Below are 24272 nucleotides of genomic sequence, written 5' to 3'. Positions count from 1 at the left end.
CTCTTGCACCCGCCCCCTACCTGTTGCCTGATTGGCGGCGCTCGCCGCCGCCCGCACTTGTAGGCCAGGGACGGCTTGGGTTACTGTGGCAACGCTATGAAGCTCATTATGTGCGCTCCATCCAGACCTGCGACGCGACTGCGCCCTCGCTTTGAGGCGCGCATGCGCGCCGCCCTGGATGACGCGCCTGCTTTGGCCAATGGTTAGATCCCTCGTCACTTCTCACAGACAGGCGGGACTTAACACGGAAGTAGGCAATATAATGGCCGCTTCCATCCAACACAGTGTGCACGACAAGCCTCCGAAGAAGCAAGGCTCACCCCAACGTGAAACGGCTGTAAGGCCGTGCACCCTCTGGCGCCCACAGTTGCCTTCCCACCCTCAGCAGAAGCACGATAAGTACCACCATTACCAGCATCACTTGAACTTTGTATGTTGCATATGTTCATTGCCACCTCATTGTACACTTGCTGTGTTGAATTAAAAGCTACAGTGCCAGACGCTTTCAACTCTCTCCTCTGTATGAAATGGTCACAATGCTTCTACTGCATACGTCTTGAGCACGTAACTGCTGCTGAGGTTTCCTGCACTGTATTCGGCGGAACGTATCCCATCTGCAATTACACTGAGTGCCTACCTACCTCTTTTGAGATATGCAATTCTAACTGCACTAGGGAAACTGCCTAGTGCAGTTCCAGAAATTACTCTAGGCTAATCTTCAAACAAAGAGCAAGGCTGACACTCCAGGCGAGTGTTATACAGGAACTAACTCCTATGACCAGCAAAGGACTCTGGGAAACATAGCTCTTTATACTGCCAGTCATCAAAGGAGGCAGGTAAGGGATTTGCATAACGAGTGTATGCAAATTCCTCAGCAGCAGAACAGACCAGAAACTTGTAATGGAAAAACAGGTCTCTCTTGCAGAGACCTGCAGCCCACAGACTAGAGGAATGGTCAAACAGCTGTCTGCCAGGGCATCCAGCTGAGCGGATCATTACATTTATGCTATGTGTTGTGTTCATTGTTTTTATTGAGGAAACTGGATTAAAATATTCGTTTGAAAATTGAAAACATCTGATCGTTGTGGAGTGTCTCATGCGCTAGATCCACCTGGTTTGTGAGGTGGTGTACATCTGGTGAGCTCATATCTTGCTAAGAGATTGGTGAAGCTTATGCACTAAGAGTCAAGCACGAGTGAACACGAGATTGGTACTTTAGGGGTGGTTTTTAAATGGACAGTTGATATTTAACAGTAATGCACTATGTATAGATGTGTTTATTTTTTCTAGGTGTCAGAATTTAAGAAGAGGAGCGCTGTCATACAAAAATGTATACAATTATTGTACATTGTCCCCCTGAAAACTGATCTGTGCAACAGTAGACTTATTAGATGACAAAAAGGATTCCTTTTATTGATATTTATTACCAGCATACTGTATACTACACACAAAAGGCTTGAATTTTCACATCCGTTTTTTTTTATTGTAGACCATTAATAACAGATAAAAACACACATATTCACACATAAACATTTTATAGTCAAAAGCCAGTTACTCATGGTGATACCATAGCTGAAATCAGTGGTTCTCATGTGGTAGATTGTACTGCGCACATATTTGTGAATGCATGTCATGCAACTGAATAACGTCATTCGTTTCTCCATCTGAGTCTGACCTTCTTCACTGCAGAGCTGTATTGAAATTGTCACAGTATAGAGAGCTGAAAGACATGGGGCAATTGATGCGTTTCGGGTTTGTATTACTTCTATTATTATGGAAATTGAGCCAAGGAACATAGACACTACCCATACTGTCCTCTCTGACCCAGAACAGCTGGCAACGCTTGTTATTTAGTTCTGTGCCAGAAAGAAGGTCTGTTTCTTCTGTAGGAGATGTGGTGAAATTGTATGGACTCTAAGGTGCAGGACATTGCATAGAGTCTATACAAACAATCAAAAACTTTTTAGTCCAAATCATAATAAAAGCCTAAACATACGGTTTTAAACATTTTGAGCCAGGTCCTTATGTGCACAAATCCAAGGGTGTACGCATAGCCACAACAGACCATGCCACTGCTAAGGGGATCATTTAGTGTCTAGATACATACTAGTTACTGGTTTAAGGCACGCACACACACCGTATTTTTATAAGCGACGGGTCCGTCAGACCCTCCCGCGGAGCAGTCGTTCTGCCGACAGTAGCACATGTGTACAAGCTGTGGGCAGATTGATAAGACAAAAACAGTCAGCAGAACGACTGCTCCGTGGAAGGGTCTGATGGACCCGTCGCTTGTAAAAATATGCCATGTGTACGCGCCATTACATTGTCAGGAAATGCATTTGGCAAAAAAAGATGAATGATCTTAATCAGATTAATCATTAATCAATTAATCAATCTGATTAATCAGATGCTCTTAAAACAGATAGCATACTATACTATAATTGTCAGGGTTCTTGCAAACCATCAGGGTTCTGTTGATCCCATCACTGGTGTTAACGGGCAAGTAGCCCCAAGGCGTGGGGATCTAAGCTAGCTCAGTTCTTCACTAGCGTACCCCGCAAAGGACTACTTTGCTGCCTGATGCCTGCCAGATCACGACCCCCAGGACTACCGCACCAGTGACTGGAAAAACAGAGAGTACCTGACAGGATAGGAGGGGTCTCAAACAGAGCACACCTCCAAGCAATCAGGCCAGGACAGGCTAGACGGGGCTGGCTGGGCAGGAAGGCCCTAGGGATCCCCGGAAGGACATTGACAGGAGGAGTTTCCAAGAGAGGAACGGACAGGTGGGATAATCCCAGGAAGGGAGCTGACTGAGGGGCTCCCAGGAGGGTAGCAAACAGGCAGTGGGAACCCCGGGTAAGGAGCTGACAACAACGGATCCCAGGTGGGTACTGACTGACAGGGTAAGTCCTGGAGATACTGACAGTCAGGGTAACATCTGGGAAGGGAGCTGACAGACTAGGAACCCAGGAGGGGAATGGACAGGCTGGAGGAATCCCCGGGATGCTGCAGATGACTGGAGAGTTTCCAGAGGGGAACTGGCATGCTTAGGGAAACCCTGGGATGCTGCAGGTGACTGGACAGTTCCCGGAGTAGAACTAGCAGGCAAGAGGAACCCCAGGATGCTGCTGGCTGACAGGAGTTCCCGCAGGGGAACTTGCAGGCAAGGGGAATCCCCAGAATAACTGGGGGTTACTGGAGAGTTCCCGGAGGGGAACTCAGAGAGTGAGGGGGGGGGGGGTTGGGGGTGGTGAGCCCTGGTAGTGTAGCGGACATGGAAGTGTTAATGATACGACCTTCACAAGAGTTGATGTAAAATGCCTGTCAGTGTATCACCAGCCAGTTCCAGTCCACGCCAAGTATCTCCTGTAAAACATACAGTCATCATTATGCTTTGTTTCCAGCCCCATCACTGTGAACAAGATCGATCATCAGTTGCAATGTGTTTAACAGGGTCGGTTCTCTCATGAAGCAAGGTAAAACATTTACATCAATCAGGCGCAGAGTTTACAGGGGCAGCATGTTTGTACTGTGTGTTTACACTTGCATCATGCAGTCAGAGTAGGAGGAGAAGCAAGAGGAGAGCGAGCGAGGTGAAGAGGTCATTATTGGGAAAAAGCAGCTTGTTGTGCTGTGTGAGGAGTCTGACAGTGAGTGGAGGGAGGAGAGCAGCAGTGTTTCATTTGACTTGCACAGCAGAAGGGAGGAGGTTGCACTGCTGTCCTGACAGACTCGCAGCCAGCCAGCCAGCCAACCAGTCAGCCAGTGTGTTATTGTGTTGAGCTGCAGCATGTCATGTCTCTCGGGTGTGAGTCTACGACTAGCCCCGGTATTTAGAATACTATTAGAGACACAGTGGATAATTTACTTAAAGCTAATGGGAGTCAAAAAAGAGACGAGATACTTACCTAAGGAGAGGGAAGGCTCTGGGTCCTAATGAGCCTTCTCTCTCCTCTCCCGGTGCCCTCGGTGCAGCGCTGGCTCCCCCGTTTAAATCTCCACTGCAGGGGACTTCGGAAGTCTTCGGGAGCCGAGTCCTCCCGAAGACAAGCGGCTCCATACTACGCTCACACGTGCGCAGTATGGAGCGGCCCATCTTCGGGAGCACTCGGGCAACCAGGTTACTTTATTAAGATGTTTTAGGGGCTGCCACCAAGCTATTTAACTCTCGCCTTGCAGCACTGGGTCTCCAGTTCATATCTCTGAGCACTATTTGCATGGAGTTGGTATGTTCTCACTGTGTCTGAGTAGGTTTCCTACTGGTACTCCGGTTTCCTCCCACATGCCAAAAACATACATATAAGTTAAAGCGGACCTGAACTCAGAACTTCCTCTCTGCTCTAAAAGATAAACAACAACACAATAACCTTTAAAGAAAAACATTTATTTGTTACAGTTGATACAAATTCTGCAATACATCTACAGCATGTCTACTTCCTGCTTTCATGGAAGCAGACATAGGGTTAACATCCTGTGTTTACAAATTAGCTACTCTGCTAAGGCAACCAGCTGACACAGCCGAGAGATCAAATAACACTTGTGATTAGTCACAGATGAGGGGGAATTAGCCAGGTTAAACTCTAAATAAATACAGGGTGCATTCCTCTATGTTTCCTTCTGTCCTGTTCAATTGGCTTCCCCCTAAAAATTGCCCCTAGACTGTGATGGACATATGGCTACAGTAGGGATTCAATTGTGAGCTCCTCTGAGGGACAGTCGGTAACAAGACTATATACTCTGTAAAGCGCTTTGAAAGATATGCTACATAAATAATAAAATTCCTCAACAGCATTTGAGTAGCTAGTCTTAGTGGCATAGCAATAGGGTATGCATAGGTAGCGGCCGCACCAGAGCCGTCAACTGCTTTATTAGTAGTAACCATTAATGGACTGTTCTCCTCCCCTGCTTACACCTCTCTAAGTAACACTGCAGCTGTCCTTGGCAGGTTTTGGGGTTCACTATCCATCATTATCTATTGAGTGCACAATGTAAAACTCGCACTAGGGCCCAGACCTCCTAAGCTATGCTAGTAGCTACTACGGTATGGTTTAGGTGATGTGAGAGGTGAGAAGGTCCATAGGGAACAGTTCTTCAACCACAGAAACAGCTACATCTTGAAGTAATTCTAATAAGCTGAATAGCATAAGCATATAATTACCACCTGTTTGCACTGACTGATTATATCACAGTAAGGCCTTGTTCACATTGTCCTCGGCTTGTGTGTCCATCCGTGTTGGGCTGTTTTTGAGGTGTCTTTTTTTTCCGATTCCCAGTGCTTGGGTGGGCGATTCGTTTTTTGTGCTTAGCGGTTTTCTAAGCGTTTTTTCCCGAGAGGTTTTGTAATTCACTCCCTGACGCAAGTCAGGAGGTAAATTCTTTGACCCGGAAAAGAATAAATACAATGTATTTATTCTTAAAACGCGCACGCAATCGCTACACAAAGCGATTTTGTGAGCGTTTTGTGTTTCTCCTATACTTTCCATTGAGGCGGAATCACCTCAAAAATGGTACACGCACAGCTTTACTGAACGGACAGTGCACGGCCCGCGCTGATATGAACCTTCTCATAGACGTTCATTGCACAAGTGTTTGGTGGGCGATTTTAAAAATTGCCCGCGTGTAAAAAAACCTCAAACGCCTGCAGTGTGAACAAGCCCTAAAATAGAGTGACCAGACGTCCCGGATTGCCCGGGACACGTCCCGGATTCGGGGTCCGCTGTCCCAGGCTTAATGAGGTCCCGGGAAACGTCCCGCTTTCAGCAGCGGGACGTCCCGGCCTCGGGACTCTGGCCACTCTCTCCTCAATGAACTGGCAGCGGCGTCTATAGACGCCGTGCCAGTTCATTGCCCGCAGCCCCGCTCCAGCCTCCTCTTCCGGTGTCTGTTTCCGACACCAGCAGGCGAGCAGGGCTACGGCAAGATGGCTGCCGAAGCCCTGTACTGGAGACCTATTTGTGTCACTAGTACAGGGCTTCGGGCGCCATCTTGCCGTAGCCCTGTCAGCGCGGGAGACCAGAGCAGGAGGAACAAGACGGTCCCGGGACGGAGCAGCGCGCCAGAGGCCGGACACTTCTGCCAGGTGAGTAAATGCTTTCTTTTCCAGGTGAAATGTTTGCCCGCATTGTTTCTTTTCCAGGTGAAATGTTTGCCCGCATTGTTTCTTTTCCAGGTGAAATGTTTGCCCGCATTGTTTCTTTTCCAGGTGAAATGTTTGCCCGCATTGTTTCTTTTCCAGGTGAAATGTTTGCCCGCATTGTTTCTTTTCTGGTGAAATGTTTGCCCGCATTGTTTCTTTTCCAGGTGAAATGTTTGCCCGCATTGTTTCTTTTCCGGTGAAATGTTTGCCCGCATTGTTTCTTTTCTGGTGAAATGTTTGCCCGCATTGTTTCTTTTCTGGTGAAATGTTTGCCCGCATTGTTTCTTTTCTAGTGAAATGTTATTGTTTGCCCGCATTGTTTCTTTTCTGGCGAAATGTTTGCCTGCAGTGCGTTTCTTTTCTGGCGAAATGTTTGCCCGCAGTGCGTTTCTTTTCTGGCGAAATGTTTGCCGCATTGCGTTTCTTTTCTGGTGAAATGTTTGGCCGCAGTGCGTTTCTTTTCTGGTGAAATGTTTGCCCGCAGTGCGTTTCTTTTCTGGCAAAATGTTTGCCCGCATTGCGTTTCTTTTCTGGCGAAATGTTTGACCGCAGTGCGTTTCTTTTCTGGCGAAATGTTTGCCCGCATTGCGTTTCTTTTCTGGTGAAATGTCTTGCCGCAGTGCGTTTCTTTTCTGGTGAAATGTTTGCCCGCAGTGCGTTTCTTTTCTGGTAAAATGTTTGGCCGCAGTGCGTTTCTTTTCTGGTGAAATGTTTGCCCGCAGTGCGTTTCTTTTCTGGTGAAATGTTTGCCCGCAGTGCGTTTATTTTGTACTGACATGTTGCCCGCATTGCGTTTATTTTGTACTGACATGTTTGCCCGCATTGCGTTTATTGTCTGGTGAAATGTTTGCCCGCATTGCATTTATTTTGTACTAACATGTTGCCCGCATTGCGTTTATTTTGTACTGACATGTTTGCCCGCATTGCATTTATTTTATACTGACATGTTGCCTATTGCGTTTATTTTCTGGTGTCCGGGGTAACTGTTACTGCATTTATTATTTAATGGTCATAGATGGCTATGTTTGCTGCTTTGTGGTTACGGTATACTATTAGCATCACACAGTTTCTGCACACCCATGATACAAAGTCTCGTTTGTCCACATCATGGCGTAAACACTGCTTTCTTATGCCTCGCTGTTACATCATTACGTTAGCTCCGCCCATACAATGTCATGGCCACGCCCATTTTTACCCCCCTCCCCCAGTCTTCGCCGCTGCGTGCTCCTCACTCCTTCCCACTTTTCGCCCAGGTTGGACCCACAAAAATATGGTCACTCTACCTAAAAAAAGAATGTCCTACATTCATGTCAACTTTTATTCATAAATTGTAACGAACATCACTCAGCACATTATTCCTTTTCATCCTCCAAACCACACCAGTAGCAAACCACAGTAAAGTGGTAAATAAAAAGAATCGTGCACTGGTTATCTGTACAGGATTTGGCTATTCATACTTTTTTTTGTTATATGGGGACTCCCTTTAGTTACTGACGTCACTTACTGGGCGCTTCTAGCGGTGTTCTACAGGAAGTAGCGTACTGGTTCCTATGGCGACGGTCCCCTAGCAACCTCCGTTAGTGTATACCTGATCGCTGCTGCAGGCAGGGCTATACCGTCAATATGGAGCCGCTGCCGGCTACCTTCTACGGCGCTGTAGACCAAAAGAATCCCGTCATCTCCACTTTCGAAAATGAGATCAAACAGCTGCTTGGTTTTATGAGGAAGCTGCAACGAGCGTCCCCGGGAGACGGACGTCACGAAGAGCACAGGAGGGGGTAACACGTGCTGCTGTCTGCTTCCTACACATACAGCATAGCTGCAAATAAAATCATCTTACCTGCTGAGAGCATTACTATTGTTGTCAATTGATGTCACAGTGTGAGCTGTATTGTAAGCTATTACTTGCATGACATCGTGAGATAAAACATTTTCCAAGATTTAGTTGAGTTTCAAGTTTGTTTTGGCTAGAGTGGGAAAAGGCTGCCCACTTTTACTGATTTGCCCCCAGACTTCAGCTGAAGTGAGAAGACTATGGAGGCTGCTATATTTATTTCCTGTTAAGCAGCTCTCTTATTTATTTGGCTGCAGTAGTGTCTGAATAGGTAGCCATACATCAGGCGACTTGGCGGCCGATCGGCCATCTGATTTGATTATTATAATCTGTCCATCCCTCAAGTCTGACATTAACCCTACGTAAGACAGGATCTGTGGGTGGACATGAACCACAGGATGATCTGTCATAAACGAACATTGTAAATGGTTACTGTTGTTCCTCTGCTTGATGTTCCTGCATGCTGTGAACCCTTTATGTATGTCTGTTTCTTTTTTTGAGCTATGTTTTGTGCCAAATCCAATTCCGGGCATAACCCAGTTATGCTTGGCGAAAATAAACGATTCTGATTCTGATAATCAAATGAAAATTGGTGCCACCAAGTGCATGATTGACAATGCGACCGAAATTGGTTGCATAAATCAATAGCACATGCTGCAGGATGTAGGGCTGACTTTCTTGATTGATGCGTGGCGGTAACGGCATGCAATTTCGTGACGAACGCAATGAAACCCCGGCGCTGTCACCTGTAATGTTAAATGGCCCCCCGGAGCCCAGTGCAAGTTATACATTACTTGTGCGCGGCCTGTAAATATTTACGTACAGCGATCCAGCGCAGGCGCAGTAGCAGCTCTTAGTTTGGGCTAAGGCGGAAATAGCCGAGCCCGATCGTATTTGCTCTACTGCGCAGGTGCAAAGGACCTGCAGCTGCGCAGTATAGCATATACGATCAGGCTATTTCCGTCTTAGCCCGAAAGAAGAGCTGCTACTGCTCCTGCGCTGGATTGCGGTAGGTAAATATTGCGCCGCTTGACAAGCTTGTCTAGGAGGTTTCGGGGGAGCCAGCGCTGGATTCCTCCAAGCTAAAGAGGACGGGGAGGCCTCATTAGAACCCTGAGGCTTCCCCCTCCCGATGTAAGTATCCCCCAGAGTTTTCTTTTAGTTACAGAGTCTGTTTAACACCAGAAACAAGCACGCAGTTAAAGGCGCACTATGGCGAAAGTTTTTAAAATTGAAAATATGTGCAAACATAAACAAATAAGAAGTACGTTTTTTTTCCAGAGTAAAATGAGCCATAATTTACTTTTCTCCTATGTTGCTGTCACTTACGGTAAGTAGTAGAAATCTGACAGAAGCGACAGGTTTTGGACTAGTTCATCTCTTCATGAGGGGATTCTCAGGGATTTATTTATTTTCAAAAGCACTTAGTGAATGGCAGTTGCTCTGTGCAACAACCAAAAAACTGTGTAGGGAGCAGGGAAGCTGGCCAGCATAATTGTTTAAATCCTTTTTAGGGCTCGTTTCCACTATTGCGGTGCGGAATCTTGTGCCTCTCCCACCGTGCAAATTACCTTTCTCTTGACTTTGGCAATTATTGTCTATTTTTGTGCCTGTGCGTGTTGTGTATCATATACATGGCTTATGCTTTACCAGATGACATTGACCTGGACATCAGGTCAACCTTTGCAGCAGAGGTGATAACGTCCAACCATGAAAACATTGACACTGAGACACACATCAAGATAAAGTGCAGAAACCATAGGAAACTCACACTCAAACATCTGAGGAGGAGGTGGAATATTTCCACGTTAGAGTCCTACCGGACGGCCCAAGTACTACCTTGGGGAATTAGGGAAAGGGTTATTCCGGCGGAGCACCTGAGGAATGCACGCTTCCTCCCAAAATGGAAAACGGCATGCTTGCAGCATGGCTTTGTCATTTTGGGTCTTATAATTGAGGAGGAAACTATTCAATTAGGAGAAATAAAAGAGTCTATTGAGGCAAGTATACAGGATCTTGAACCCCACACAGACCACCCACTATTCATAAAACTTAATAACTTATTGAAGAGTGAAGTGGAAAGAACTCAAAGAGTAATCAAAAAGGACAAACAGGAAAAGTATAAAAAGGACATTGAGGAATGGAAAGAGGGTGAATTTTTTCACTACCTTCCAGGAAGACAACGCTCCCGATCACGTGGGCGTGGTAGGAGGCCACAGGGGAGAGAAGGGGGAGGAGAGGAAAGTGGTAATTCTCCAACATCATCAACCAAATCGGTGGTTTTTTTAGACGGAAGCGGCAGCGACGCAGAAAAAGAAAAGAGGTCAGACAGAGAAAAAAGGAAAGGCAAAAAGAAAAGGAAAGAGAGGAATTTAAAACCTATCTTGAGAGTTCAACCGCCAAGGAAAGGGAAGAACGAGCCTCCGAAATAACGTGTCAAAGGTGTAATACTGCAGAAGGGGAAAACTCCCCGGAGCAGCCGTGTAAACAGAAAATCAATGTTATTAACCTTTCCGATTTCCCCTTGGGCCCGGACCACATTTCCCTCCTTGATAGGGGGCTTTCCTTTTCCCCTGTACAGGGGGGAGATGAATTTAATGTCCAGAAAGATTTCCAGATGTTTGTACGGCGCCTGAACTTAAAGGCCATGTATAGTGAAAGCGAGAGAGTGGAACCAGGTAGATCCCAGCCCGATGAGCAGGAAAATGAAATGAGCTCACACAGTGTGTTTTGGAGCTTGGGGGAACGCGAAACCTTACGTATGTTGGAGGAACTGAAAGATCAGAATAAAAGAGATATGGGTAGCTTAGATCGAACTGATGAGGAAAAAGAGAACATTGGGCACGTTGATGTATATCTGGGGTCCTCATATATGCCCGGTTCACATCAGAACCAGGCTGTGGGAATTTTTTCAGACCTAGTGACGCAGGAGCTCAGAAAACTCAATTGGCAGTACCCCAAAAATCATGACAACCTATCCAAGCAGTAGAGGAGGGCCCTTGAGGAATTAAAATCAGCAGAGGATATCTTTATACGGCCTAGCGACAAGGGGGGAAATGTGGTCCTGTGGTCAAGGGAAGAATACCTTAAGGAGGCGAATCGACAGCTCGCGGATGAGAATACGTACCAACTACTGAGGCAGAAGCCCTATGAGCGTGTGGTAGCAAGCCTCAACAGCTTGGTTGATGATGCGGAGGAGAATGGGACCCTAGATCAGCGTGAAGCACAGTATCTCAAGGTGGAAAAGTACAAAATCCCCATCCTATATCTAATTCCAAAAATTCATAAAAATGCCAACAAACCACCTGGGCGCCCAATTGTTAGCGCCATAGGTGGGCCCACCGAGAAGATAGGGAAGTGGTTGGACACAAAGTTAAAAGGACTAGTGAAGTCCCTTCCATCATTTGTTGAGGACTCCACCGATGTGTTGAAGCTGCTGGATGGGCTGAGACTTGGCCCCGGTGACATCCTTGTGGGGATCGACGTGGAGAGTTTGTACACGTCGATCCCCCACGAGGTTGGCATCGGGGCCATCCGGTTCTTCCTGGATGATGAGAATCCCGATAGTGAAACCCACAACTCCTTCATCGTGGATGCGATGCGATTTGTGCTGGAACATAACTGTTTCATGTTTGGGGGCTCCCATTACAGGCAGGTGCGCGGTACCTCGATGGGTGCGGCCTGCGCGCCTGCCTATGCCTGTCTCCACCTAGGCCAATGGGAGCGCCAAGACGTATACCCCCTCCCGGATTACAAACAGCATGTGCGGCTATGGCTGCGTTTTATTGATTGACGCTCCTCCACGCCACCAGCCACCATCCGCAGCATCTGAAGACGGGAATACCTTATGGCCAGTTTCTGCGACTGCGCAGAAACTGTTCAGCGAAGGCTGACTTTGCGCGTGAGTCCCTTGAACTGTATGATCGCTTTCGGGAGAGGGGGTATCAGCATGGAGCACTTTGGAGCATGGAGCACTTTGTGCCAGCCTTGAGAGAGCATTGGAGCGCCCGAGGGGGGAGCTGTTGGAGAAAAACGGGAGATACCCAGGGGTGCAAAGGAACAGGGAGGCCCCTCCTCGCTTCATTACACCATACAACTCGAATTGGGGGAAGATCCGAGAGATACTTACCCGACACTGGCCAATCCTGGAAAATGAACCCGTCCTCAATAAAATTGTGGGAAATCGCCCTTTGCTAGTTGCCAAAAGAGCCCCAAACCTAAGGGATGCGCTGGTTCACTCACAATACATCCCTCCGGAAAAAACTACGTGGTTGGGAAAAAGTAGGACTGTGGGTATGTTCAAATGTGGAAAATGTGTTGCCTGTGATAGAATGGTGCCCTCTAAAATATTCACTGATGCTCTGGGAAGGAAACATTGGACGATAAAAAGTTTTATCAATTGCGACACTGAGTGGGTCATTTATCGCTTGGAGTGCCATGCCATAAAGTCTATGTGGGAATGACAACACGAAAGCTCAAAACGCGAGTAATGGAACATGTATCCAACATAAAAAGTGGACTGCAAGATAATGGACAGTTTAAAAGCTCAGTGGCAGAGCACTTCTGCTTGGAGCACAATGGAGAAATCAATGGATTGAAAGTAATGGGCATAAGTCATATCCAGGCAAACAGGAGAGGGGGTGACCGATTAAAAACACTAATGCAGCAAGAAAGCCGATGGATTTATCTATTAGGCACCATGCACCCGGAAGGGATGAACATGGAACTGAACTATGCCCCCTTCCTGGTATAAGGATGAACCCACAGTGAGGAAATGAGGGAAATGGGAGAGTGGGGAGAGCTGGTGTCAAGAATCAGAATGTCATGGACTCTGAGATATATATATATATGTGTAAAATGTGAAGGGAAGAAACCGTTCTGATATACCATTAAAACAAAGGAATGATAACCCCTTGTGGTTTCAGCCATATATGAAAAGCCCGGAATCAAAAGAATAAACAGAATAAAAAGATGAAAGTTTACCTGTGGAAAAGCACTTTCGGGATGTGTCTGTAGTTGGAGATGTATGTGGACTTTAATACAGTGCAATATGTCATAACCTTGCATCGCCAGCATCTCTGCGGCTACGTCATAATGGTGTAAGCCATGATGACGCGTACGAAGGGCGGAAGTGCCCCAGTGCCCTCAGAGCGCGTCAACAACAAAAGTGCAGCCTGGCCAAGCGTAACCAGCGCACATCCTGACGAAGCTCGCAAGTGGGCGGGCGCAACGCGTAGGTGGGCGGGTTCACGTCCCGTAGCCGGAACTCTGTGTGTAGCTGCAACCAAACAGCGTGCTATCGGGGAGTCTGTTCGCTGCATGATCAGCAGGATTACCAGTAAGCTCCCCGCCTGTGCAATCTGGCAGGGCGGGTAGAGCAGGGGGACCACTCCCGATGCCAAGAAAGGGTCGCGACTGAAGACTGTGACAAAAAGGAGTGGACCACTCAACCTGAGTTACCTGCGGACAACTGCAGTGGTGAGATCGCTCCAGACACCTACTCTACACGCGAGTGGCAGACCACACAGGACGAATGCACACCACGCTGTATGCACACAGCTTAAACACCCCCTCTCCCCTCTTCCGAAGACCAAAGTACTTGTGGTACCGGTACCAGTAGGGAGATATGAATGGGGTGGCGTGTGTGATCAGTGTGTATGTGTGTTGCAAGTTCACATGGCTATTTTAACTGTTTTTATTGGATAGGTATGTGCACGGCACAACGAATACAATAAAGCCATTCTTTCTATTTTTCACTAAACCTATGAGCAACTGACCCATTCATCATAATTATTTTTTTCATTGCGGTGCGGAATCGCCTGGATTCCACCGCTGATTAAATCACATGCGGATGCGATTCCCCATGCGTTTTTGCCGCGAATTCGCATGCGAATTCGCATAGGTGAGGGTATATGCGATTTTAACCATGTCACTGTCTGTGTGAATTTACATCGGGACCTATGGCAAAAAACACATGGGGAAAACGCATGCGATTTCCCTATTAAATACATTGCATGCGATCCGCATGCATTCCACTCTCAGGCGAATTCGTTGGCTCTTTTGTGCGTTTTTTCACCGCTCAAAAAAACGCACATCACCAACGCAACAGTGGAAACAGGCCCATTCACTTGTATACCATGTGCGAATCCGCATGCGTTGGACGCATGCGGATTCGCGATAGTGGAAACGAGCCCTAAGGGAATATCTTTATACAGAATAAAAGCCTTGCTGAGAGTCCCCTATGAAGAGATGGACTAGTCCAAAACCTGTCGCTTCTGTCAGATTTCTACTACCTACTGTGACAGCAACATAGGAGAAAAGTAATTTATGGCTCATTTTGCTCTGGAAAAAAAATACCTCTTATTTGTTTATATTTGCACATATTTTAAATTTTACAATTTTTCCCGATAGTGTCCCTTTAATCTTGTCAAACCTGACAATAATGTCAGAAACGCCTGATCTGGAGCATGCTTGTTCGGGGTCTATGGCTAAAAGTATTAAAAGCAGAGGATCAGCAGGACAGCCAGGCAAGTAGCTAGCGTTTTGCGGCCTCGATTTTGACACAATAAATGTGTATTTTTCACTTTACTTTTTTGCGTTTTTATTTCCTCAACATTGTAATTGCGATCGCTCAAAAATCGTGAGAAAGCGCTCCATGGACCACGTTCGCACTTGCTGATAATTGCGAATCGCCAGCGATCGTGGCAGGGAGATCACTGCTATATACTTTTTACCTTGTTGATGAAGGTAAAGTGCTAGGGGGGAGTCTGCAGTTGACAGAGGCACAATAGATGGCCACTAACTATACAATCACTAGGACGATCGATCGTCCGATTAAATTGTTATGATCGAAACGATCATTCAGACCCACAAACAGGTGAAAAAAATGTTAATCAATCCCATAAAATTGATGGACTCGATCCAAAAAAACAGATCAACTCCATTAATTTGATCGGAATGGTTAGAAGTTTTTAGTGGTCCCAAACAATCATTTCCACATTTCCAATTGAGCATAATGACTGAATTGGATGATCGCTCATCCATGTGATTGTATTATGTCTCAAACCCCCCTCCCATGTCTCTTCAGTACTGTAGTGCCAACAATGTACATCCCCCACCCCCCCATCTAACTCCTTAGGTGGCCATGCACTTATCGATTTTTTTATGTTGATATATGGCAGATGTGATCACTCTGCTCAATCTGCCCAAAATCGTTGTATCAAATGATACCTGATTGATCGCCAGTCTGTTTCAAGGGACAAAAGATATAGAATAGCACCGGGTTAGGAATGTGGCAGTTTTGGCAGTGGAGCTGTCCACTGGAGCATCTTCTCCCATGCCCTGTGTCTTCTCTTCATCTCTGTGGTGCTATTCTATACAGTAGTGCAGATGTAGGCAGTATGGTGAAGTGGAGTAGAACATTAATGCTAGCCGTACACAGGTCAACAGTAGCATACAATACAAACAACGGGTTACGCCTTAATTTCTGTGATCAATATATATACAGTGCCTTGCAAAAATATTCACCCCCTTTTGGCAGACTCAAAATGAGCCTTGTTATTTTCAATGCTAATTAATGGCTTTTTCTGGCCACTTTTCTACAAAGACCAGCTTTATAGTGTGTGTGGCTTATTGTGATCCTATGGAAATATATTCCAGTTCTGGTGTTCAACTCTACATCTCTCTGTGCTGCCTTTCTGATTAATGCCCTCTTTGGTGGTTGGCCCTCTCTAGACAAGTTTGTTGTGTACCATGTTCTTTCTATTTGAAGATGATGAATTTGATGCTGCTGGGGGGCTGTTAAAAGCTTTGGATATTTTTTTTATAACCCATTTCCGACTTGTTCTTCTGATCAACTTTGTCCCTGACTTGTTTGGAGAGCTCCTTGGTCTTCATGTTTTGATGCCTCTTGCTTAGTGTTGTTGAAGCTTCTGGGGCCTTTCTGGAAAGGTGTGTTTATTCTGACAGATCATGTGACCATAAAGTTGCCGATTGTTTTCATTGATATCGGCCCGATTGAATCATTTGAACGAATCAATGCCGCAAACATCTCTCGTTTGCCAATCATTATGTATTCATTTCAATTAATCTTGCTGGCTGTAAGATCCTAAAGAAAGATACATATAGCTAGATCACATCACAGTGGAGCAAATATCACTAATTGATGATCAATAAATGAAATAAAGTACCTCAGGAATTATGCAGACCAAAATTATATTGCACAGACCCAAAATAGAGTATAGAGAGGAAAATGGCCTTTAAAAACAATTCATATGGTGGTAAATAAATTAAATCCCTGTGAAAATGTACCAACAAGTAAATAGAAATACAATTCATTGGTTACCGGTAATTAATGTAAATTAACGAATGATAAATAAGTGTGAACCTAGTCTGTGAGACTGAGGTTCTAAAAGAAAGGATTTTGTGTGTGACTGATGTGCTTTTAGGCACTTTCTGCTATCTGTAATTAAATGATAAAATCATGATGTAAACATGGTGATGCTCATGCCAATTTTTTAATTCCATTCATTTTTTTACAGAAAGTGATGGTTCATTGCCTTTTTAGTGATAAAAAAGACCATTCCATCATTTTGCACAAAGAAAAAAAAAAACCCTACCTAAATACCTTCCTAAATGAGTTATTGATTAACCCCTGCAAGTCTGATCTATAAGATTCCAATCAGTGTAATCAGTGTCAGAAAGTGATTTGGCAAAGCGGTAAATGGCCATTTATGGGCAAATGTTCATATTCAGGTGCTTTAATCAGTGTCAAGAAATCGATCTACAAATAACTTTCTACTGCCTCAAGCTTAAAGTGGAACTGAAGAGAGTGGTATATGGAGGCTGCCATGTTTATTTGCCTGGCAGACCTGCTGATCCTCTGCCTCTAATACTATTAGCCATAGACCCTGAACAAGCATGCAGCAGATCAGGTGTTTCAGACTTTAAAGTCAGATCTGACAAGACTAGCTGCGTGCTTGTTTCTGGTGTTATTCAGATACAACTGCAGAGAAATAGACCAGCAGGACTGCCAGGCAACTGGTATTGATTAAAAGGAAATAAATATGGCAGCCTCCGTATACCTCTTACTTCAGTTCCACTTTAAAGGAGTACTGTAGGGAGGTAGTGGAAAAAGAGTTGAACTTACCTGGGGCTTCTAATGGGCCCCCACAGACATCCTGTGCCCGCACAGCAGCTCACTGATGCTCTGGTCCCCTACTCCGATTCACTCTTTGAATTTCCGACTTTAAAGTCGGAAAACCACTGCGCCTGCGCGGCCGCGCCCTTGCTCTTGCTGACATCATCAAGAGTGTATTGCACAGGCCCAGTACATTCTGCACCTGCGCAGTACACTCCTGGTGACGTCAGCGGGAGCGAGGGCACTGCCGAGCAGGCGCAGTGGTTTTCCGACTTTAAAGTCAAAAATTCAAAAAGTGAAATTCCAGAAGTGAACCGGAGGCGGGGACCGGAGCATCGGTGAGTGGCTGTGCGGGCACAAACATCTGCAGGGGACCATTAGAAGCCCCGGGTAAGTTAAACTCTTTTTTTCCCCCTACCCCATTACAGTAGATAGAGAGGTCTATGGAGGCGGACATACAGTGGCTTGCAAAAGTATTCGCCCCCCTTGAAGTTTTCTACATTTTCTCATATTACTGCCACAAACATGAATCAATTTTATTGGAATTCCACGTGAAAGACCAATACAAAGTAGTGTACACGTGAGAAGTGAAACGAAAATCATACATGATTCCAAACATAAAAAATAAATAACTGCAAAGTGGGGTGTGCGTAATTATTCAGCCCTTTGAGTCAATACTTTGTAGAACCATCTTTTGCTGCAATTACAGCTGCCAGTCTTTTAGGGTATGTCTCTACCAGCTTTGCACATCTAGAGACTGAAATCCTTGCCCATTCTTCTTTGCAAAACAGCTCCAGCTCAGTCAGATTAGATGGACAGCATTTGTGAACAGCAGTTTTCAGATCTTGCCACAGATTATCGATTGGATTTAGATCTGGGCTTTCACTGGGCCATTCTAACACATGGATATGTTTTGTTTTAAACCATTCCATTGTTGCCCTGGCTTTATGTTTAGGGTCATTGTCCTGCTGGAAGGTGAACCTCAGTCCCTGTCTCAAGTCTTTTGCAGACTCTAAGAGGTTTTCTTCCAAGATTGCCCCGTAGTTGGCTCCATCCATCTTGTCATCAACTCTGACCAGCTTCCCTGTCCCTGCTGAAGAGATGCACCCCCAGAGCATGATGCTGCCACCATATTTGACAGTGGGGATGGTGTGTTCAGAGTGATGTGCAGTGCTAGTTTTCTGCCACACATAGCGTTTTGCATTTTGGCCAAAAAGTTCCATTTTGGTCTCATCTGCCCAGAGCACCTTCTTCCACATGTTTGCTGTTTCCCCTACATGGCTTGTGGCAAACTGCAAACGGGACTTCTTATGCTTTTCTGTTAACAATGGCTTTCTTCATGCCACTCTTCCATAAAGGCCAACTTTGTGCAGTGCACGACTAATAGTTGTCCTATGGACAGATTCCCCCACCTCAGCTGTAGATCTCTGCAGCTCTTACAGAGTCACAATAGGCCTCTTGACTGCATTTCTGATCAGCGCTGTCCTTGTTCGGCCTGTGAGTTTAGGTGGACGGCCTTGTCTTGGTAGATTTACAGTTGTGCCATACTCCTTCCATTTCTGATTGATCGCTTGAACAGTGCTCCGTGGAATGTTCAAGGCTTGGGAAATCTTTTTGTAGCCTAAGCCTGCTTAAAATTTCTCAATAACTTTATCCCTGACCTGTGTGGTGTGTTCTTTAGACTTCATGGTGTTGTTGCTCCCAATATTCTCTTAGACAACCTCTGAGGACATCACAGAGCAGCTGTATTTGTACTGACATTAGATTACACACAGGCACACTCTATTTAGTCATTAGCACTCATCAGGCAATGTCTATGGGCAACTGACTGCACTCAGACCAAAGGGGGCTGAATAATTACGTACACCCCACTTTGCAGTTATTTATTTGTAAAAAATGTTTGGAACCATATATGATTTTTGTACTTCTCACGTGTACACCACTTTGTTTTGGTCTATCACGTGGAATTCCAATAAAATTGATTCATGTTTGTGGCAGTAATATGACAAAATGTGGAAAACTTCAAGGGGGCCGAATACTTTTGCAAACCACTGTATTTATTTCCTTTTAAAGCGAAATGAAACCTAGCATTTCTTCTTTACTCTAAAAAATTATTTACAGCATACTATATCCAACCAGCATTTTTTTTTACTAGAACAGCATTCAAAGGGTTACACACAGGACATGAAAGTTCAGTGCAGAGAAATCTGGACGCATCCGAAAGTGGAGATAATGTTATCTTGTGTTTATTTAATTGTATCAAGTGAGGAATGTGAAACATTAACTGACTGTGCAGAAGCTCCTGGACACAGACAGAAACTCAAAGCATTTCTGCCTTCAATACATAATGAATAAAAACAGTTATTAATAAAATGCAAAGTCAGCTCTCAAAGCAAAAAACTACTTTTGGGAACTTGTAATTTCTAACTGAATAATAATACTTATGCACAAATGCAAATATGATAACCGTATGGCATAAAAAGTAGGAAAACATGTTTTTATTTAATATTATGTCAGGGTTTTATACCGCTTTAGGAAATACCAGTTACCTGGCTGTCCTGATGATCCTCTGCCTCTAATACTTTTAGCCATAGCCCCTGAACAAGCATGCAACAGATCAGGTGTTTCTGACATTATTGTTAGATCTGATAAGATTAGCTGCATGCTTGTTTCTGGTGTTATTCAAACACTACTGCAGCCAAATAGATCAGCAGGGCTGCCAGGCAACTGTCATTATTTGACAGGAAATAAATATGGCAGCCTACATATTCTTCTCACTTCAGTTGTCCTTTAAAGGAAACCAGAAACAAAGCATATTCAAAGTTTTATACATACCTGGGGCTTCCTCCAGTCCCATCCGCACAGATCGCTCCCACGCTGCCACACTGTATGTTCTCGCTTGCTGAAGCATTGAATAGAAAAAATGGCTCCCAATTATTGACTGATTTAAGATACAGTACTACGGAATACTTTATGTGCTTGAGTATGACAATTTGTGATATAGTAAACTTCTGATATTGTAAACCACTTTGCTCAGTCCCTTGAAGATTACTATAAATGGATTCCACTGTACTTTATTCACATTTAATACTCCCCCTCAGGGAAGGAACACACTAGGCAGAATTGCATGAGTTTTCCCCATCGCACATAGTGGAAAACAGATATGTGATTCTGCCTCGTGTGTTCCTACCCTTAGTTATAATGTCTTATCTTAGGTTTGGGTACAGTGAGGAAGGGTTAGAAAATGTGTCAGGTTTTGACTTCTGCCTGTATACTCGTTTGTGGAGATTTCCCCTCACTTCCTGTGATTTTTTTCCCCTCGCTTCCTTCTCTTCGTGGCTCTAAAGCTGGCCACTAATGGTCCAATTTCTAGCGAAAAATCGTTCGAGCAATCAGAAATTCTAATCGGATTGGTTGCAAAAAACTCCATTGATGGACACAATCGATTATGAACGAGTGAAAAAAATGTCGCCCGAATGAATTTTCGTCGAACGAAAATTTGGATTTTCTTGGTGGTCGTGATAGATAGGAAGCAATGATTGGTTAGTTGATGGTGTATTGAATGATTTTTCATCCGATCAGAATTTCTGATCGCTCGAACGATTTTTCGCTAGAAATTGGACAGTTAGTGGCCAGCTTAAGACGTGGACAGGAAGTAAAGATAATCTTTTCTGTAAGAATACATCATGCAGTGTGCAGAGGTAAAGCGTACCGGTATGTGCATAGCTTCAATTTAAATGTTGACAGGCTGTTTTGGATATAACTTTTTTAGGGCTCTGGTAACACTAGGTTCACTATGGTTTGATTCCTACCAATACAGTATTAATATGTGAATGGCGTTTACATGTCCTTTCTGTGTTTAGAAGAATTTCCAGTGGGGGCTGTGATTTTTTTTTCACACCCCAATAAAGAAGTTCATTAACTTTCATATAGAAAGGCATGTTTTATGACAGTGCTATATAAATAAACAATATGCACTCAGTCTAAGTAATCACATAAGATAGGTGTCAGACAGCTTGACAGCCATCTTCACTAATATGAACATGCATGTTTGGCATGGGCAAGTCACGTGTTTATTTCCATGTTAGGGGAGGAAGGAGAAGGACCAGAGACCCATTGCACTGCAAAACACAGTAGCAAAAATCTGAGCAAAATAAATCTTGGCCAAATGCTATGGTGAATCGGTGATACAACTCTTTCCCTATGACCTATGCAATAGGGAACAGTCAGATGAAATGATTACCATGTAGTATCTGACTAATATCAACCAGTTATAAATTATTTTCCATTAGTTTGGCTCAACAGTTGTACTAAAAGTTAATAACTGATGGTTTGTTTAAGTGATTCAGGAAGTATCGTCACTGATCATCATTGCTGCATCTGTTATTAAAGCGAAGACCTAGATGTTTAACACTGCAAACCAGTTGTTCAGCTTATTCGCCCTTTGAAGACCCAAGTTTTTGATGTTAGTGATATTGCGTAGTGAGATTTGTTTACATGACTATGGCTTCAATTCATCAAAGGGTGTTCGATAACAAAACCCCAGTCCTTAAAATACCGCATTCGGTATTTTACACTTCACTGTGCTAATTCATCAATATTTTCCCATGTGTGGTAGAGGTTCGTTAAGTTACCGAAGTACTAGGCTTCAGTTCATCAAAGGCTGTTAGATAACAGCAGAGTGGTGCAGAGCAGCTTGGAATGTCCGTGTGTTGTTACAAGCTGATAACAATAGAAGGCATCCAGACATCCCTTTAGATGTAAAGGTGTTATAGTTACTGTTATTTATACTGCCTCTGCTGCTCTGAATCTGTCCATCAGTCTTTCTTAACATTTTATTTATTTGCCACAACGTAGATGAACTTCCTGGAGACATTACAAATGCCATGCTTGGTGATTTCACCACCAGCATCTTTGCATTATCAAACAGGGCCTGAAAGGGTTACACCACCGAAGGGAATCTGGGGATATATTTTGACCCGTTCTCTCTGCTCACTGCTTGGGGGGTCTGGAAGCTTGTGTGGAGAAGCCTGTGTGACCTATCAGCGGCACTTGCAGGAGAACAGGGGCTGTTTCTATTGGCTGCCTGCTCCTGCTAATCATGAAAACATTCACACAGAAGGCTTTCGAAGCCTGTAACGACAGGGGAGAGCTTGAGATAAACACCGAATGTGTTAGCGAATGTGGGAACCTTGATGAATTAGCATTTGTTGAGCACATGTCGGTAATTTATCTCATTGCTGTGTCATTTCAGCTTCTCCTTCGGTAACAGCTTTGATGAATTAACATTTTCTAAAGTGCTTCGTTAAGTCAGCTGTTTTCAGCATTACCGAATGCGGTAATGCTTGATGAATTGAAGCCTATTTCTGGATTCCCCACTGACGTTCTCGTGCCTGCACCCAAATTTGTTAAATATTCAAGCCTGCTTAATTTAGGCAAGGCCATGTAGCCCCAGATAGATATAGACAGGCGAAAGTGGAAAGGAATTTCTAGAAGCTCACAGTCCTGTATAGAAGAGAGTCACAAGTTCATTGTGGAACTTTTGAACAAGCTGTAAGAGTTATATTTAAAAATGGATTTCTTCAATGTTATAGTAGGCTTCATGATAACGAGCGTCTAAAGAGTGACTGTCGCTTGAGAAGTTTTCACCATCCTGGCACGCTCATGAAAATGTGCACAACCATTCTGAATATACAGTATGTTGTCTTTTTTTTCCGACATTACACCTACTTAATGCATATTTCTAGGTAAATTTTATGTAATGTCCAACAACACTGAACTCAAAAGTTTTATTTTGGGGTAAGGGCCCTCTTCCACTAGCGGCGATTCGCTTCAAAAAGCGGATCGCAGCCGTTTTGCCGATTGCTAGAGCACTGTGATTTACATGCAAATGTTGTTGGTAATTTCCCACTACTGCGTGACACTTTTTTCCCACATGCAAACATTGGGCTGCGTGATTCTCGCCAGGATATTGCTCAGTTCCCGTTGCATAAACGGTGCAATCGTGGCTAGCGGAAATTGCTGCTTGCATGCATGCACCGCAGCGCGCTCGCAGGCGGAAGTGCAGGCAGCAGTGGAAAAGGGCCCTAAGGATTCGTACAGTAAATTACAATCTGTTAACTTACATTACATTGAAGCATAAGGTACAAGTATGGCTTATGAGGACTTTTGTTTGTAACTCCTGTTTATTGCCGTATTTTTCAGCTCTTGATAGATTTGGTACTGCAGACACATGTGCAAGTGTTGGTATCTTTTTATTGGCTGACAGGCTGTCTGCGGACCAATTTAAATGGAAAGTTGCTGTCTTGGACTGAGCATTCGCTTCTTGTGTTTGGCAGTTTGTAACTCATCACAAGGATATAATGATAATGAATCAATTGGCAGTGCTTGTCTGGTTGCTACTATCATGCTTATACAGAGTGTATCCATTCTGATTTATAACTAAAGGCTACTTTCACACCAAGACGTTGCGCTTTAGGGGACGTTAAGGTCGCATAACGTGCCCCTAACGCAACGCGTGGTGGTGTTGAAGTTGGACGTCAGATTGAGCCGCGTTATGCGGCTCTCAAAGCAGCCGCTGCAGGATAGTGATGGGAAGTCCGGATCTTTAAGGATTCGGATAATTCGAATCGGATCATTGAAAAGATTCGAATCTTTGAACCAAATCAGTTGAATCATTTTACTAGGGAAGCAGACTGGGTGAAATGACTAGCAGGACAGGACTTTCCCTGCACTGTACATTCTGTATGTTCCTGTTTCTTCCAGACAGACATCCACTGTGAACCGAATCTTTCATTGTGATGATCCGGATGATTTGACTCACAAAAAAGATCCGGATCAAATGAAAGATTTGTTCATGATCCGGACAACACTACGAGTCCCACCACGAGTCACCACAGTGCAGTGAATATTATTAGCCATGTGGCTAGTCCCTGAGCATGTGCAAACAATCTAACGCAGCTCTATAGGGGTATAACGTACAGCATGCTGCACTTTCATGTAACGTGCAGCGTTATACCCTAACGCAATGTGTGCACTGTGAACAGCACATTGATTTTACAGTGCTGTGAGTTAGGCTGCGTTACTGGCTGCTGTAACCTGGGACTTTAACGTCCCACTGTGAAACCAGCCTAAGAGTGTAAAAATAGGGTATATTACTA

The 24272-nt window shown here is 44.5% G+C and overlaps 1 protein-coding gene across 1 annotated transcript in view; it reads left to right on the top strand.

Annotated features, from left to right (window-relative positions):
- Positions 1 to 7696: 7696 nt before the first annotated feature.
- The window catches only part of CFAP54 (cilia and flagella associated protein 54), a 528182-nt gene continuing 511606 nt past the window's right edge, over positions 7697 to 24272 (top strand). The window contains exon 1 of the mRNA XM_068273664.1: positions 7697 to 7917. Coding sequence (XP_068129765.1) covers positions 7763 to 7917 — 155 coding nt within the window. The 5' untranslated portion in view covers positions 7697 to 7762. The remainder of the gene's footprint in view (positions 7918 to 24272) is intronic.

Source organism: Hyperolius riggenbachi, chromosome 3, assembly GCF_040937935.1.
Source record: "Hyperolius riggenbachi isolate aHypRig1 chromosome 3, aHypRig1.pri, whole genome shotgun sequence".
In the NCBI taxonomy this organism is placed as follows: domain Eukaryota; kingdom Metazoa; phylum Chordata; class Amphibia; order Anura; family Hyperoliidae; genus Hyperolius; species Hyperolius riggenbachi.
This window is presented reverse-complemented; position numbering and strand designations above follow the sequence as displayed.